The 15,034-nt window shown below is 43.7% G+C and overlaps 1 protein-coding gene across 1 annotated transcript in view; it reads right to left on the minus strand.

Moving 5' to 3' along the window:
• thsd7aa (thrombospondin, type I, domain containing 7Aa) overlaps positions 1-15,034 on the minus strand; it is a gene marked incomplete at both ends in the record, with an annotated part of 165,192 nt that overhangs the window by 8,641 nt on the left and 141,517 nt on the right. Inside the window, 4 exons of the mRNA XM_083646090.1 lie at positions 1,052-1,134; positions 6,135-6,230; positions 8,049-8,222; positions 13,720-13,912. Coding sequence (XP_083502216.1) covers positions 1,052-1,134; positions 6,135-6,230; positions 8,049-8,222; positions 13,720-13,912 — 546 coding nt within the window. The remainder of the gene's footprint in view (positions 1-1,051; positions 1,135-6,134; positions 6,231-8,048; positions 8,223-13,719; positions 13,913-15,034) is intronic.

Genomic DNA, 15,034 nt, shown 5'->3' on the forward strand with positions numbered 1-15,034 from the left:
TTGTAGGTAGAGAGATAACAGTGAAACTATGATCATAAAAAGTAGTTCTTCTACATTCTCCAACAGTGTGTTAACTTCTTGTAAATGAAATAATTCTGAAGTTTAACCATTGATCAATTTGACTGGGGACCCCCTGGAACCCCCTTAAGTATCCCTGGTGGTCCATCATGGACCCTACGTCAAGAACCACTGGTCTGCCGTGAAGTGTGTCCCAAAGCTGGAAACCAGGCGAGCGAAGACTCAACCTTGTGACGTTGGGTTTCAAAATAGAATCTTGATTAAGCGTCTTCATCTTGCATGTTGCTGTGGAGTATACTGTATATATAATATACTGTATATATAATATGAGTGCAGCAGATGTTGTTCACCCCGCGGTGCTTGCATCCAGCTGTATTCAGAGAGGCTAATGGAGAGAAGTGAACAGCAGGGCGGCGACACCTGCTGAGAGCGCATGACTGTGAACTTTGAATTGGTATTCCCTTTGTTCCGTTTCCTTAAAGCATCCAGATGGACGTGCGTCATCCCTGCGGGGAGTCCGGAGCAACGAGGTTCTTACAGTTTTGCATTTTTCATCAGCTTTTATTTTTATTTCGTTTTGACTTTTCGTTTCCATTTTCAGTTTAGATTTTAATTTGTTTTCAAAGCAGGTTTGCTATTTTTTGGGGGTAAATGCTTTGTGTTCGTTTAGTTTTGAGTAGTTTCAGTGTTAGCTTTAAGTCTTTTTCGTATTATGGGATGTTTAAACACAATGGAGTACAGCTTCAGTTAGTTATTAAAAATGTTTTGGAACAAAAATGTTTTTCACACCTAGTTTTCATTAACTCATTCTCCGCCAGAGTTTTGAGAATAAGTCACTAGCCACCATCAGGGTTTTTGATCATTTTCATGTTTCTAAATATATCTGTACAGTTTGGTTTGAACAAGTAAAACTATTTCTATAAGCATTTTACGAAATGTCTATGGGAAAATAAATGGCGGATGAAAATCTCGGGTACAGTGCTGAAGCAGGAAGTGACGTTCCACTTATATGAGTGCTCTGTGTCAGACTCACCTCTGTGCACAGGGAGCGTGGCTTGGTGCACGGCGGGTCACATGATCGGTCAGAAATGGGCGTGGCTGTCACCGGACATCCCCCTGCACGGTGAAGGTGAAACGCTGATAGTGACTTTACAATACATAGTATTCTGTTACATCATCACACGGCCATCTTGGTAGGACAATAACAGGTGATTCAATTAACAGCTGATTACAATCAAATGACAAAAAACAGCCAATGAACTGTGTGTATTGTAAAGCGCCATATTGGTGGGAAATGCATGTGACATCATGAGAATACTATGAATACAAGGAGGAAGCCTCAACCATGAGATCCTTTACTTTACTTTTTACACTGTCCCCAAAAACACACTAATTGGAATCTGGACATGTGGCCTAGATTCCTCGCTGCTTTTGTTCTGCTTCTACAGTTTGGTGTGCTGGAGGCAACCAGGCTTATAGCATCTACACCTCTCTCTCTCTCTCTCTACCCCTCTCTCTCTCTACCCCTCTCTCTACTCTACTCCTCTCTCTCTCTCTCTCTCTCTCTCTCTCTCTCTCTCTCTCTCTCTCTCTCTCTCTCTCTCTCTCTCTCTCTCTCTCTCTCTCTCTCTCTCTCTCTACCCCTCTCTCTACTCCTCTGTCTCTCTCTCTCTCTCTCAATTCAATTCAATTCAAAGGGCTTTATTGGCATAAGGTGCATCTTACATTGCCAAAGCATACATTAGCAAAGAATCAAAAACAGAAAACAAGACATTTTGTTACCCAGTAACATAAATCACAAAATCTAAAGATATTCAAAGAGGAAGAGAAAAGAAAATGAAATGGAATGTGATAAGATAGAATATAATAGAAGACTATTGTTGACTGGAATCTATTCAGACTCCTCTCTCTCTACTCCTCTCTCCCTCTCTCTACTCCTCTCTCTCTCCCTCTCTCTCCCTCTCTCTACTCCTCCCTCTCCCTCTCTCTACTCCTCTCTCTACCCTTCTCTCTCTCTAATCCTCTCTCTACCCTTCTCTCTCTCTCTCTCTCTCTCTCTAATCCTCTCTCTCTACACCTCTCTCTCTCTCCTCCTCCTCCTCCTCCTCCTCTCTCTCTCTCTCTCTCTCTCTCTCTCTCTCCTCCTCCTCCTCCTCTCTCTCTCTCCTCCTCCTCCTCTCTCTCTCTCCTCCTCCTCCTCTCTCTCTAGAAGACAACACTCACCAAACCTCAGCTCGTTACAGTGATACTTGCTGTGCATTTTGTGATGCCGGAATAATTTGATAATTAGCTCAGTGTGAAAAGTACTAAAAATTCTGCTCAAATCCCCAGACAGACTGGGGAGAGTGAGACAGACTGGGGAGAGTGGGAGTTTGCATGCAGGTTTGATTCATACTGAGGCGTCCTGGCCTGGCATCTTCTGAAGAGAGATCCCACGGGAGGATCTGCTTGTCTTATCACTACTATTGAATGCAGTGCCTGGAGGCAAAAGGAGGGGGAGCTGTTTTCTCCTCCCGCGCTTTCATTCTCACCACACTCGAGTAAATCAATACACTTCTAACAAGGAGACTATTTACAGTAGAGAGGGGAATAGACTGACCTACTATTTATGCCTCTCTTTCCACTACTTTCTATTCAATTTGACTATGACGCTCACGGCTCCAGTTGTCATTGTGTTGTAGGAGGCAGGCTATGTAGGGTAAGGTGTGAAATATTCCCACTGAGGATACAACTGACAATGATGCAGCCAGCAGAGACATTTGCAGGAATGCATGTGTGACAGAAGAAGAAGAAGAAATAAATATCAGAGGTTGTTGAATATTTATTAGGTGGCACGCTCGGGGAGCAGAGTTAAGTGTGAATATGCATGAGGGGGGAAGCTACGGCTTGTGAGGATACATCTACAACAAGGAAATACACACAACGCAACGTCTGCCAATCACAGCTGCCTGAAGTAGGAACGCCATCTGGAGTATTGGATGCCATGACATTCATTGTTGGCTTATTATTAATAAAGTCATGGTTGCATCATGCTCACCTAACCCAGAGATCAGGCATGGCTCTAGGCCTGCACAGAGCAGGAGCTGTAAATAAAAGCAGATGCCAGGACGATGGGGTTCGTTCCTGCAGACAGCACCAGCATGAACCGATGCACTGGACCGGTACCTCTTAGGCCATGTTCACACTACAGGCAAATCCCATTTGTTGCTAAAGTCATTATCTTGATTGGTTTCCCAAATCTGATTTGGGAGAGTGTCCGCACTGCCACAAATCTGATTTGGGTGATCACCACACTGAAGACACATCAGTCGAAAGCAGATTGGAAACTACCTCCATATGTGGTTTGGGACAAGTGACACAAATCAGATTTGGAGTGTCCAGACTCATAAAACCAATTCTGGATAGAATCATTAATAGGTCATTAAAGTTCACAAATCGGATTTGGCCTCCTAGTGTGAACATGGCCTTAGTGCCGAGAAATGACGAGGTGCTAACGAGCCTAAAGCTGATGTGTGATGGTGGACACTGGGATTCAACTTGGATTCCTCTGCCCACAGCCTCCTGCTCCGTGCTGTCAGGGAACGCTGGGACAGAGATCTGTGACTGGAGACGGGCTTTTAAATCCTCTTCTCCACGTCATCACCTTACCACCCACAACACAAGACCTGGGCTCTCACTGATCAAACTGTGCGTAGGATCCCTATTCACCTTATTCACCACGCCAACTTTTTCTCTCTTCCGCGTTCAACACAAACGTATTTGTCCTTCCGGTTCAGCGCTGTTGCCTTCTGTGGCTTCTGTGGTTAGCCACTAGTTAGTTATGTTATATGGCAGTAAAATGCCACTGAATGACCAAATTGATAATAACTTTTAACCATTTCGAGTAACACTGTTTCCATACGGATCACCAGCGTTAGTTTGTTGTTTATAACGTGGCTATATTCATAACGTTTCTATCTCGGATGCGTTATTTCGAATCGCACATAGGTTACGCTAGTGGGTTTCAGGACGCAACAGCCTCGACTCCACTAACGTCATCTTAAGAGCACAATATTCCTGGAATGCAAGTTTAACTAAACAGTTACATGTCCTCTGCATTCTACATAAAATTAAGATATTACGGGTTGTTTTATTTTGTATGTTACATACGTATTGGCCAAGATATGTTAGTTTATGGGGGAGTAATTTTGTCACTTTAGGAGCGGAGTGTGCGCAGCCATCTTGCCTGCGGAGTTTTTGGCAAGTCAAAACGGAAATACTATTACAAAATGACGTAATGCGGAAGCGTCCATGTGTGGGCAAAGAATAAGGTGAATAAGGATGAACTCATAGCATGACTAACCTACCCAGTGACTGTGTGCACACCTGTATGACTAACCTACAGTGACTGTGTGCACACCTGTATGACTAACCTACCCAGTGACTGTGTGCACACCTGTATGACTAACCTACAGTGACTGTGTGCACACCTGCATGCAATTCCCCTGTGCCATTGATAATCAGGCTCATTTATATGCATCATGTGGTCATTTACATTGACCATTTATGGTTGGATTGGGGCGGAGCCACATGTGGAATGTCCCAGTTGGACTGTGATTGATAACGGGGTAATTGCCTGCAGCAGGTGTGGCCACTGCTCTCCCAAAATGTGCCTGGCCAAAGTTATCATATTATTATTGTTATTTTATACAACAGGTAGTTCCGGCCGAGCAATTTGATTGGACAAGAGGGATCCTACGAGTGCCGATATTTCATGATAATGCACTGGCGCTTCACTGTGTGTAGATCACTCCGCTTCACAGCTGCCCTAATCAACAAAACGCTTCACAGCTGTAGAGTAGACAGTAGTAAAGTAGACAGCCTGCAGTTAATTAGGCTGATTAGGCTACATTTTCAGCAAAGCAGAAAGCTGAGGGGACTATTTTTGTTGGCGGAGGAATAAATACAGAAATCATATATTTTCTCAGCTTTTTGTAATTTTTTTAATCAGCTTTGTTTAATAGAACTGTTGTATAAAAGCAATATCACACTCGAGGTCGTGCTGTTGTTGTCTAATATTGGCACTGCTGTGATTATCTTCGGCACTCGGCCTGCGGCCTCGTGCCTGCGACCGAATCACAGCAGTGCCAATATTAGCCAACAACCGCACTCCCTCTCATGTGATATTGCTTAAATATTTTTTATTTATTTGTCCTTTATTTAACCAGGTTAAAACCCATTGAGATCAATGATCTCTTTCACAAAGGTGACCTGGCCAAGAAGGCAGCACAACATGTCAACAGTACATAGAAACATACAAAATACAGCAATACAATAATATAAAATGTGATTCTACAAATCTAGTTGCAAAGACATAAAGACATTGACCAATGGTCTCACGTTCCATGTCCTTCAGGATCCCGCCAAACTCAGCATGGGAGACCAATTCTGGCCATTTTAAATCCTTCTGAAGGGTATTCCAAGCTAAGGGTGCAGCGTATTTAAAAGCTCTTTCTCCCCACTTGGTGCGAGGATGCGGAGCAGTCAACTGGAAATAATCCTGTGAACGTAGGCCATAGTGGCTGTGGCTTCTGGACAGATATGTCCGTAAATAAGACGGGACAAGCCCAAGGAGAGTTTTATAAATAAAACTCAGCCAGTGTGTACGCCTGCGTACATACAGAGATGGCCATTCAACTTTTTCGTACAAAGTACAATGGTGGGTAAGCCGTTTACAACCAGTGACAAATCTCAAGGCACTATGATACACAGTGTCTAGTGACTTTAAACATTAATTTATAACCGTTGTGTCATTCTTCTTTTTACATCACTACTCGCCCATTCACTCAGCTTTGGTCTCATCTGCTGTTATAGGTAAGATGTGAGGCATCACTATTACATTTAGACTGTTTCATAACAAGTGAAAATGTTGCTCGTAGCTTTAACACAATCAGCACAATAGCTACAAAATATAATACCTCATCAAATGGCAATTAAGACTTTTTAAGGGCCTTCATTTTCCCTCAATTGATTTACCAACTTTGAATACTTTTCCAGACCCTGTGGATACCCTGTGTGGAGGAACATTGAGAGACTTGTGGTGGGTCGTGGTGGAGACTCAGGTGCATGAGGCTTACCTGTGACATTGAGCCCGTCTGAGCGCTGACACCACACCTGGCGGGACGAGCCTCTCCATGCTCCAGTATGCCACGTGTATTCAAAACACTGGCCCTCTGTGGGGAGACGTGTGGTCAAACTGCATTAGCCAGCATACAGAGTCCAGCTTATACTGGAGGGCAGGGATACTCAAACTTGCTTTGCCCGGGGGCCACTTTCGTGAAATGATAGAAGGCCAGGGGCCAGTTAACTCATTGAGTACCAAGGACGTCGATCGACGTCAAAGTAAATAGTGACGTAGAGTGCCAAGGACGTCGATCGACGTCAAATGCGTTTTTTGACGGTGGGACGTGGATCAAAGCCTCAGGCATCTCCTGTACCAATATGGGAGCTATTGAAGGTGTATAACCTATTTTACGGACTCATTAGGTGGCGACAGTGCTCTCCAGATTAGAGAAAGGTCCGGAAAACAGCTGGAAAAACCCCCGTGATCAAAGAGAAACCGCTCATGCTGCAGCCAGAGCCATATAGATTGCTCTGTCTGCAGCTGACGGCTGCGAACAGCAGTCAATCCGCGCACACAACTGAGCCCCCCCTCTGCCTCTGTCTGTCTGTCTGCATAGTTTATCCACACGATTAGCCACCAGAAAGGCAGCACCCGACGCCGAAGGGCCAAACCTTCCCCTGCAGTCCGGTTTGGCATTTCCGTATCGCACTGGGAACAAAAACGGAGCTCTCCGAAAATAGAGTGGGTGCGTGTTGGCTGTGTGTTAGTGTGGGGAGGAGTTTGCAGCTGAGGGGGGGAGGGGGGGAGAGGGGGGTGGGGCACGCAGGGCATCACACAACTACACCACGTCACTATATCAGAAAATATTATCTTCAGACTCAGTGAATGTGCTTGAAATGCTTCATTTCACAAAAGGCGGAATATCTCAGCTAATAATTTGAAACGCCTGTATTTGCTCAAAACGACCTATCTTCTCCGGCTCATAACTAAAGAACGGAAAATGGTATCAATAAACTTTTTTTTGCTGATGATACAATAGAGCCAGCTCGTTCTTTGTGCGTGTTCGGTGTTTACATAGTAATATCACACAATATTCTGTGGGCCTCGAGAAATCACTGAAAACGCTCTGAAAACTCTGGCACTGGGAGCGTCCGTTCTCCAAAAGTGGCTGGCACTCAATGAGTTAATAAACAAACAATACACATTTGTCTGTAGCGGATTGTAGGTTTTTGGGGTGTCAGCCGGAGTTTAGTCTGACAATGTTGTGCACACCGGATAGTTAGTTAGGTTAAGTTAGTTAGGTTAAGTACATACATAAGTGCCTGGATAGCGAGCAGACGGCGGTATTTGATAATTTAGCAGCTAAATCATAGATTATTGAAAGATATTCCATATTCCAGACTGAAATGCTATAACAGAAGTGTGAGTATTGGCCAGAATGACATGAACATTTGGACACTTATTCAGCGGGTATCTTGCATGTTGCGTTCAGATGCACTGTAAAAAAAAAAAAAAAATCTATTCCATCGCGGGCCACACAGGGGGCGCCCACAGGCCACAGGGCAATGAAAGGGGCGGGGCAAGGGAATAGGAGCCGTAGCTATGGATGGGAAGGTGGTAGAGAGTTCGGGTTCGAGGGGCGGTTAGGGGGAGTGGCTAGGCCGGGGATCTTTGAAAAATTTAACTATCCCTTTAAGTTAAGTTTCTGTGTTCTATTTGTTTCATCTGTCAAGGACCTGTCAGGGACCTATCATGGCCCCCGCACCAAATGAAGATGGCTGCAGGCTGTAGTTGAAGGCTAATTGTATGTAGGCTTACACAAAACAGCGCCACTTACTGCTCTGCACATTGTAAAATTATGCTTCTTTTAATTTGAGAGCTGAAGTTGTAATGTTCTCTCCCAGTAGCAGGACTCTGTCAGACGGACCTGTACACGGCCGGGCCTCCAGCTCCTGTTCAGGACACTGCAGCAGGTTCTCTGGCTCCTGGGCCAGCACGGCTCGGGACCGGACCTGGACCGAGCCGAAACCCAGGTCGGCCCCGCTCACACAGCTCAGCTGGCACGGGCTCCACACCGTCCAGTCCGTCAGGTAGCACTCTCCTACACAACACATAGAGTTACACACATGATTATTCCACTTTCATCAAATAAAATGAATTTGCTTGGAGAGGTTGAATTTAAAGTTATAATCTCAAAGATTTCCGTTTTGTCGTCTTTGGCGACACCTAGGGCGATGAGCGGTAATTGCAGGTGAGATCCAAACTGTTGCATTACGTTGTCAACACATATAAATGCTGCAATACTGAAAATGCAAATCAATGGCTCAATCACCTTCAACTCCCACTGTTAAATCAGTCGGCGATAGACACTGACTTAACGCACATTTATTTACATGTGTAGGTGAACATCTTTGAGATTATCACTTTAAAGTTACTGCATTTTCGAAGATCCATAATTCTTCACATGCAATTCCTGTCCACCAATCACAGCTGGACTTGGGCTGGGGCAGTTGGCATAACTGTTGTTCCTATGGAAAGCCTCCAATCACCATGTTTGCTTCATTTAAATAGAAAAGCTGGTATAGAGAGCCGCAGGGATGACGTATTTTTGTAGGCTGAATGCGGAAGTCCCGAACTTCCTGGTTCAACAGTGTTTCTGTCTATGGGATTTTTGAATGGGTTTTTGGCGCGATGCTTCAAATAAGGTCTCTGGGCAACGCAAGTTTAATCAAACGCGAACCAAGGTTCAGCGGGATAATCTTCACACATGAGGACCACTTTCATGAGTTTTGAAGCGTAAATGCGAGCCCTAGAAGTAAAATGCTCGAGCTAAGCTAATCCAGAACTACACACTGTCGCATAGGCTTCCACGTCACGTCAGCACTCAACCTGGACTGTTGTTGATGTGTGCACTGATTACCCCGCGCTGAACGGGGCTGAACCAGGTGAGGGAAAGAGAATTTCCGTGTTCGCCCTTTGAAGTGGTGACGTTATTGACGTATATATCCCCATCGACTCAAAAGTGTAGTCTCATTTAGCCGTTTGCTAGCTAGCCGTCCTTTTAACGGCACATAAAAGCTTCAAAACTCATAAAAGTGGTCTTCATGTGTGAAGATGATGTTACTACCATCTGGTTCGCGTTTGATTAAGCCAGCGTTGCCCAGAGAGCTTATTAGAAGCATCGCGCCAAAAACCCATTCAAAACTCCCATAGGCGAAAACTGTGTTGAACCAGGGCTGTTAGCATCGATGATTTCCGGACTCGTTACTGCGGCTCTCTATTGCTGGCCAATCAGGGCCCTACTGTATATTATCAAGTGGTGTGTCTTAAGTCTTCAAATTCATTAGTACATTCATTTTTTAACCCTAACCCATTTGCAACTCAACACGAAGAACATTATTCATATCTTATATATTTAAAATCAATGCACTCATCATAATATAAATATAATTATACAACCGGTAGTTCCGGCCGAGCAATTTGATTGGACAAGAGGGATCCTACCAGTGCCGTTATTTCATGATAATGCACTGGCGCTTCACTGTGTGTAGATCACTCCGCTTCACAGCTGCTCTAATCAACAAAATGCTTCACAGCTGTAGAGTAGACAGTAGTAAAGTAGACAGCCTGCAGTTAATTAGGCTGATTAGGCTACATTTTCAGCAAAGCAGAAAGCTGAGGGGACTATTTTTGTTGGCGGAGGAATAAATACAGAAATCATATATTTTCTCAGCTTTTTGTCATTTTTTTAATCAGCTTTGTTAAATAGAACTGTTGTATAAAAGCAATATCACACTCGAGGTCGTGCTGTTGTTGTCTAATATTGGCACTGCTGTGATTATCTTCGCGACCGAATCACAGCAGTGCCAATATTAGCCAACAACCGCACTCCCTCTCATGTGATATTGCTTAAATATAAAATAATATAAGCACATGCAGGTTATATAAGGAGATATTTGATGTTCAAATGTCATCTTCACTCCACACTCATTGGAAGTGAGTGAATTTGTGGTTGGGGAAAGGTCAGCATACATTGAGATGCGATCAAAATTAAAACCTCTCAGATATTTTCCAGCGAAGCCCAGACCTATTTTCCATGACTCTCCATCCGCCTAGAAGCAGGATATTCTCAGCAGAGAACATTCTCTCTTCAATAGGTCAGTTACTGCTTCCATTGTAATGTAATGGCAAGGCTGATGTGAGCACATTTCTACATAATTAATTCATCATGCAAAAAAACTATTTACAATTATACAATAGATTATTAGATCACAATTATGAAGAGAGCAGCAAAAGGCGCTGATATGATAACAGATATTTGGCTCGGTGCCTGTTCGTGTTTTCAGAACTCAGACGATGTGAGGAACCCTGTGCCCTCTTTCACCTTGTGTCCACTGCTAAGCCAATTGACTTGATGATTACGGGCTGATACACCCGCGAAAAAGAGGACCCCTTTGAAAATGTTTTTTTCCCCCTCGCCAACATTTTGCCTAAATTCCGAGTGTGATTTAGCTGCCTTCCTGACAAACTAGCATGACATGGTTGGTACAAATCGATTCCTTAAGTCTTCTAGTTTCATATGATACCAGAAACTTCACTCTGGCTTTAAAACTGAGCCTGCTGCAGCCTCTGAAAGTAAATGTTCAAAATTGTGATATTTCCCAAATATCGCAATATTTCCAAAAATCGGCCCAATCCGGCAACTGCTCAGGGTTAATATGTATTGTAAAAACTGTTGTCTGTAAAAAAAAAGAAAAAGAAAAAGGCAGACCACCAGGCGGAGCCCCGTTTCGTTAAACACAGACCTTATTTCCTGCATTTAACCGAAATCCCCATAAACAAAAATCCCATTGCCTTTCACACCTATGAACCGGCAGTGCTACTTCCAGACTCATTCCTGCAGTACTCTATTCACCTTATGTAGCCACGCCCATTTGACCCGGTTGTGTGGCCGTATCAAAACTTCTGGCTCTAACTCTAACTCTATCTATATCTAATATCTAACTCTGAATTAACTAATAATTTAGCCAATTGTATGTAACATACCAAATAAAAGCAAACGGCAATGTCTGAGAATGCAACGCCATGTAAGTGGCTCGTTAAGTATCGCATTCCAGGGAATTACGTTAACGTCTGCGGGTCTTATTGACGTTGTGGCTCGAGCGCAACTCGGAGGAGAGAAAACTATTTGAAGCTTTCTTTGTTGGAGTCCAGGTATGTTTTACAAGAAAGTGCTCGTCATTGTCGACGATAACGTTATCTGACCTAGCTAACAGTGGATACTCTGCTTGCTTGCTGTGTACCGGCTCAAAGTAGTAGGCTACATTCTTTATTTCATCCCCTGCACTGTCTGCTCCAAAAACAACTCTCTTATTGTTTGGAAACAATTTTTTTGTCAATGATTAGCCTACACTGATTTATGAACGGTCTAAACAACCTGATGCAAGTGAGCTATAATTGATTTGCATAAGCAGGTTATTGTTTTAATGTGAATTGTGAACATATTGATAATGTTTTCTGTGACATAGACATGTCACATGTGTATATGCTGAACAAGCTGGAGCTTGACTCCCAATCACCTAATTAGGTGCTGATGACTGATGATTGTCACCTGTCAAGGTTTACCACCTGATCATTCATGTTGCCTCACTGCCTATTCAAGGCCTGTTTGTACACCATTCCAGCAAGCACACTGATGATGGCCGGACGGCTGAAAACGTTCTGTGCCAAAGTACATTAAAACTTTGTATTGCATTCGAGTGCGGTCCCCACTTCTCCTTTTTCCAACAGCTGGTACACTGACACAGGTATGTATGGGACTTAACAGCTGATACACTGACACAGGTATGTATGGACTTAACAGCTGATACACTGACACAGGTATGTATGGACTTAACAGCTGATACACTGACACAGGTATGTATGGACTTAACAGCTGATACACTGACACAGGTATGTATGGACTTAACAGCTGATACACTGACACAGGTATGTATGGACTTAACAGCTGATACACTGACACAGGTATGTATGGACTTAACAGCTGATACACTGACACAGGTATGTATGGACTTAACAGCTGATACACTGACACAGGTATGTATGGGACTTAACAGCTGATACACTGACACAGGTATGTATGGGACTTAACAGCTGATACACTGACACAGGTATGTATGGACTTAACAGCTGATACACTGACACAGGTATGTATGGGACTTAACAGCTGATACACTGACACAGGTATGTATGGACTTAACAGCTGATACACTGACACAGGTATGTATGGACTTAACAGCTGATACACTGACACAGGTATGTATGGACTTAACAGCTGATACACTGACACAGGTATGTATGGACTTAACAGCTGATACACTGACACAGGTATGTATGGACTTAACAGCTGATACACTGACACAGGTATGTATGGACTTAACAGCTGATACACTGACACAGGTATGTATGGACTTAACAGCTGATACACTGACACAGGTATGTATGGACTTAACAGCTGATACACTGACACAGGTATGTATGGACTTAACAGCTGATACACTGACACAGGTATGTATGGACTTAACAGCTGATACACTGACACAGGTATGTATGGACTTAACAGCTGATACACTGACACAGGTATGTATGGACTTAACAGCTGATACACTGACACAGGTATGTATGGGACTGATGATAAGCAGATTGTCATGATTGTTTCATGAAGCAGTAGAGGGCGCTGCATACAAGCATCACTAAGTGGAAAAACAAACACTCATAAATATGTAATGCACTGCAGAAACGAACAGACTCGTGAAGTTATTTTGTACCCAGACTTATCAAAGTTAATTTAGGATTTCCTTAGTGAAATAATTTTACTGCACTGGCAGATCATTTTACCCATTTCAACAAAGTTGCCTTTATTTTTAATCTTTTTTCCCCTCAGGAGAATTTAACTGGTTTCAGGACATTTACTTGGAGAAAGTTTCTCATTTCCAGATTTTCTTAATTGTTTTATGATTTCTTGAAAGAAGTCATACTGGCATGAATGAAGTGAAACCTATTGAAATCATAGACTGTATAAAATATATTCACCTTATGTAGCCCCGCCCACTTGACCCATTGTGTCACGACTTCCTGTTCAAAACGCCGGCTGTTTTACCTGCTCAAACTATTCTGACTCACCTGGTCAAACCTATTTTGACTCACATGAGTCAGACTAGGTTTATGAGTCACAGGAAGTGTAAACGCAATCGGAACTTCTGATTGTGTTTACACTTCGTGTGAGTTTCTCAGTTCCTTCCTGTTAGTCTCTTCTACATAAGGTGAATAGACGTAGCCACCATGGGTCATGAACGGGGAAATTAGCTACAGAGACCAAAACCGTTTTTCCCCCCGTACCAGGCTGTAAACATGTTTCTTTCTGCTGTAAAGTCAGGCATTTTAACATGGGGGTATAAGGGGATTCACTCGTTTATGGAGCCAGCCTCAAGTGGTGATTTGAGGAAGTGCAGTTTTTGGTACTTCTGCGTTGTCTTCATTTTTCAGAAGCGGAGGTTGGGGGCTTGCTACAGTATTGGTACCCCAGGCGGGTGACGTACCTGGACAGGGGACGGTGCATCCCTCCTGCAGGATGATGTGTCTGTCTCCATCCACTAGGGGCTCCAGGTCTCCACACAGCTCGTCCTCCACCAGGCTGTCCTCAGCCCGGGCTGAGCCCTCGCCCGGGCCCGAGCCGTCCCACACAAAGCATGAGACGTTCCTAAAGCGCAGGCCTTCCCCACAGCGCGCCCCCTGGAGGAGCAGAGACAACAGGCATCTAACTGGAGCAATATGGACCTTGTGGACCAGTAGAGAATGATCCCCATGCCCTGGCTCAGAAATCATCTCTTCTGTTTTGCTGGTGTTTACAATGAGTTGATGGTCCTCACACCCATGATAAGTCTGTACGGACTTTTTAACCTCCAGACTATAGCTAGAAATGTCTGTGTCTGTGTCTATACGTTTGGGAACGGCTGATAAAGTTTGAGAACCACTGGAAAAGTTTGAGAAGCACTGGGACAGTTTGAGAACCAGTGGAACAGTTTGAGAACCAGTGGAACAGTTTGAGAAGCACTGGAACAGTTTGAGAACCAGTGGAACAGTTTGAGAACCAGTGGAACAGTTTGAGAAGCACTGGAACAGTTTTGAACAGTTTGAGGGGGGCTGACATTTCGATTTGACCCCCCCGTTGTTATATTTTGTTCCTGCTCGTGAATGTTTTATGATCACTCATGATTCAGTAGGCCACGGGTCGGCTTGGTTCCAGCCTTAAAACTCGTTATATAGGCCTAAGGATTTTTCTAAATGTCTATGGAGAAAATGAATGGGGAACTTACTTCCGGGGGCCGTAAACATCACAAAAAGTCACGTGACTGTTGAGCTCTATAGCATCAGTAGTATTAGTACTAGTGGAGGTAGCAGTAATAGTAGTAGCAGTGGTGGTGGTAGCAGTAGTAGTAGCAGCAGCAGTAGTAATAGTAATAGTAGTAATGGTAGTAGTAGTAGTAATAGTTGTAGTAGTAGTGGCAGTAGTAGTAGCGGTAGAACTGATGACATCACTCACTGATCACATCAGCTTGAGTGACATTACTGATGACATCATCATTGAGTGCTTGAGTGACATCACCAATCACCAGCAGCAGTAGTAGTAGTAGCAGCAGCAGTAGTAGTAATAGTAGTAAGTAGTGGTGGTAGTAGTAGTAGCTATGGGCCACATATGGGCCAAAACATAAAATGGGCTGTTATAGCGTCAGAATCTGGTAGATTGTAGTGGGTGACATTTCCAACCTATGTGCAAAGTTTGGCTGCTCTTGGGCTTATAGTTTCTGAGGTACATGCTGTTTTAGGGGAGAATAATAATAATAAATATAGCTG

Source organism: Poromitra crassiceps (genome assembly GCF_964638095.1).
Source record: "Poromitra crassiceps genome assembly, chromosome: 11".
Classification (NCBI taxonomy): Eukaryota; Metazoa; Chordata; class Actinopteri; order Beryciformes; family Melamphaidae; genus Poromitra; species Poromitra crassiceps.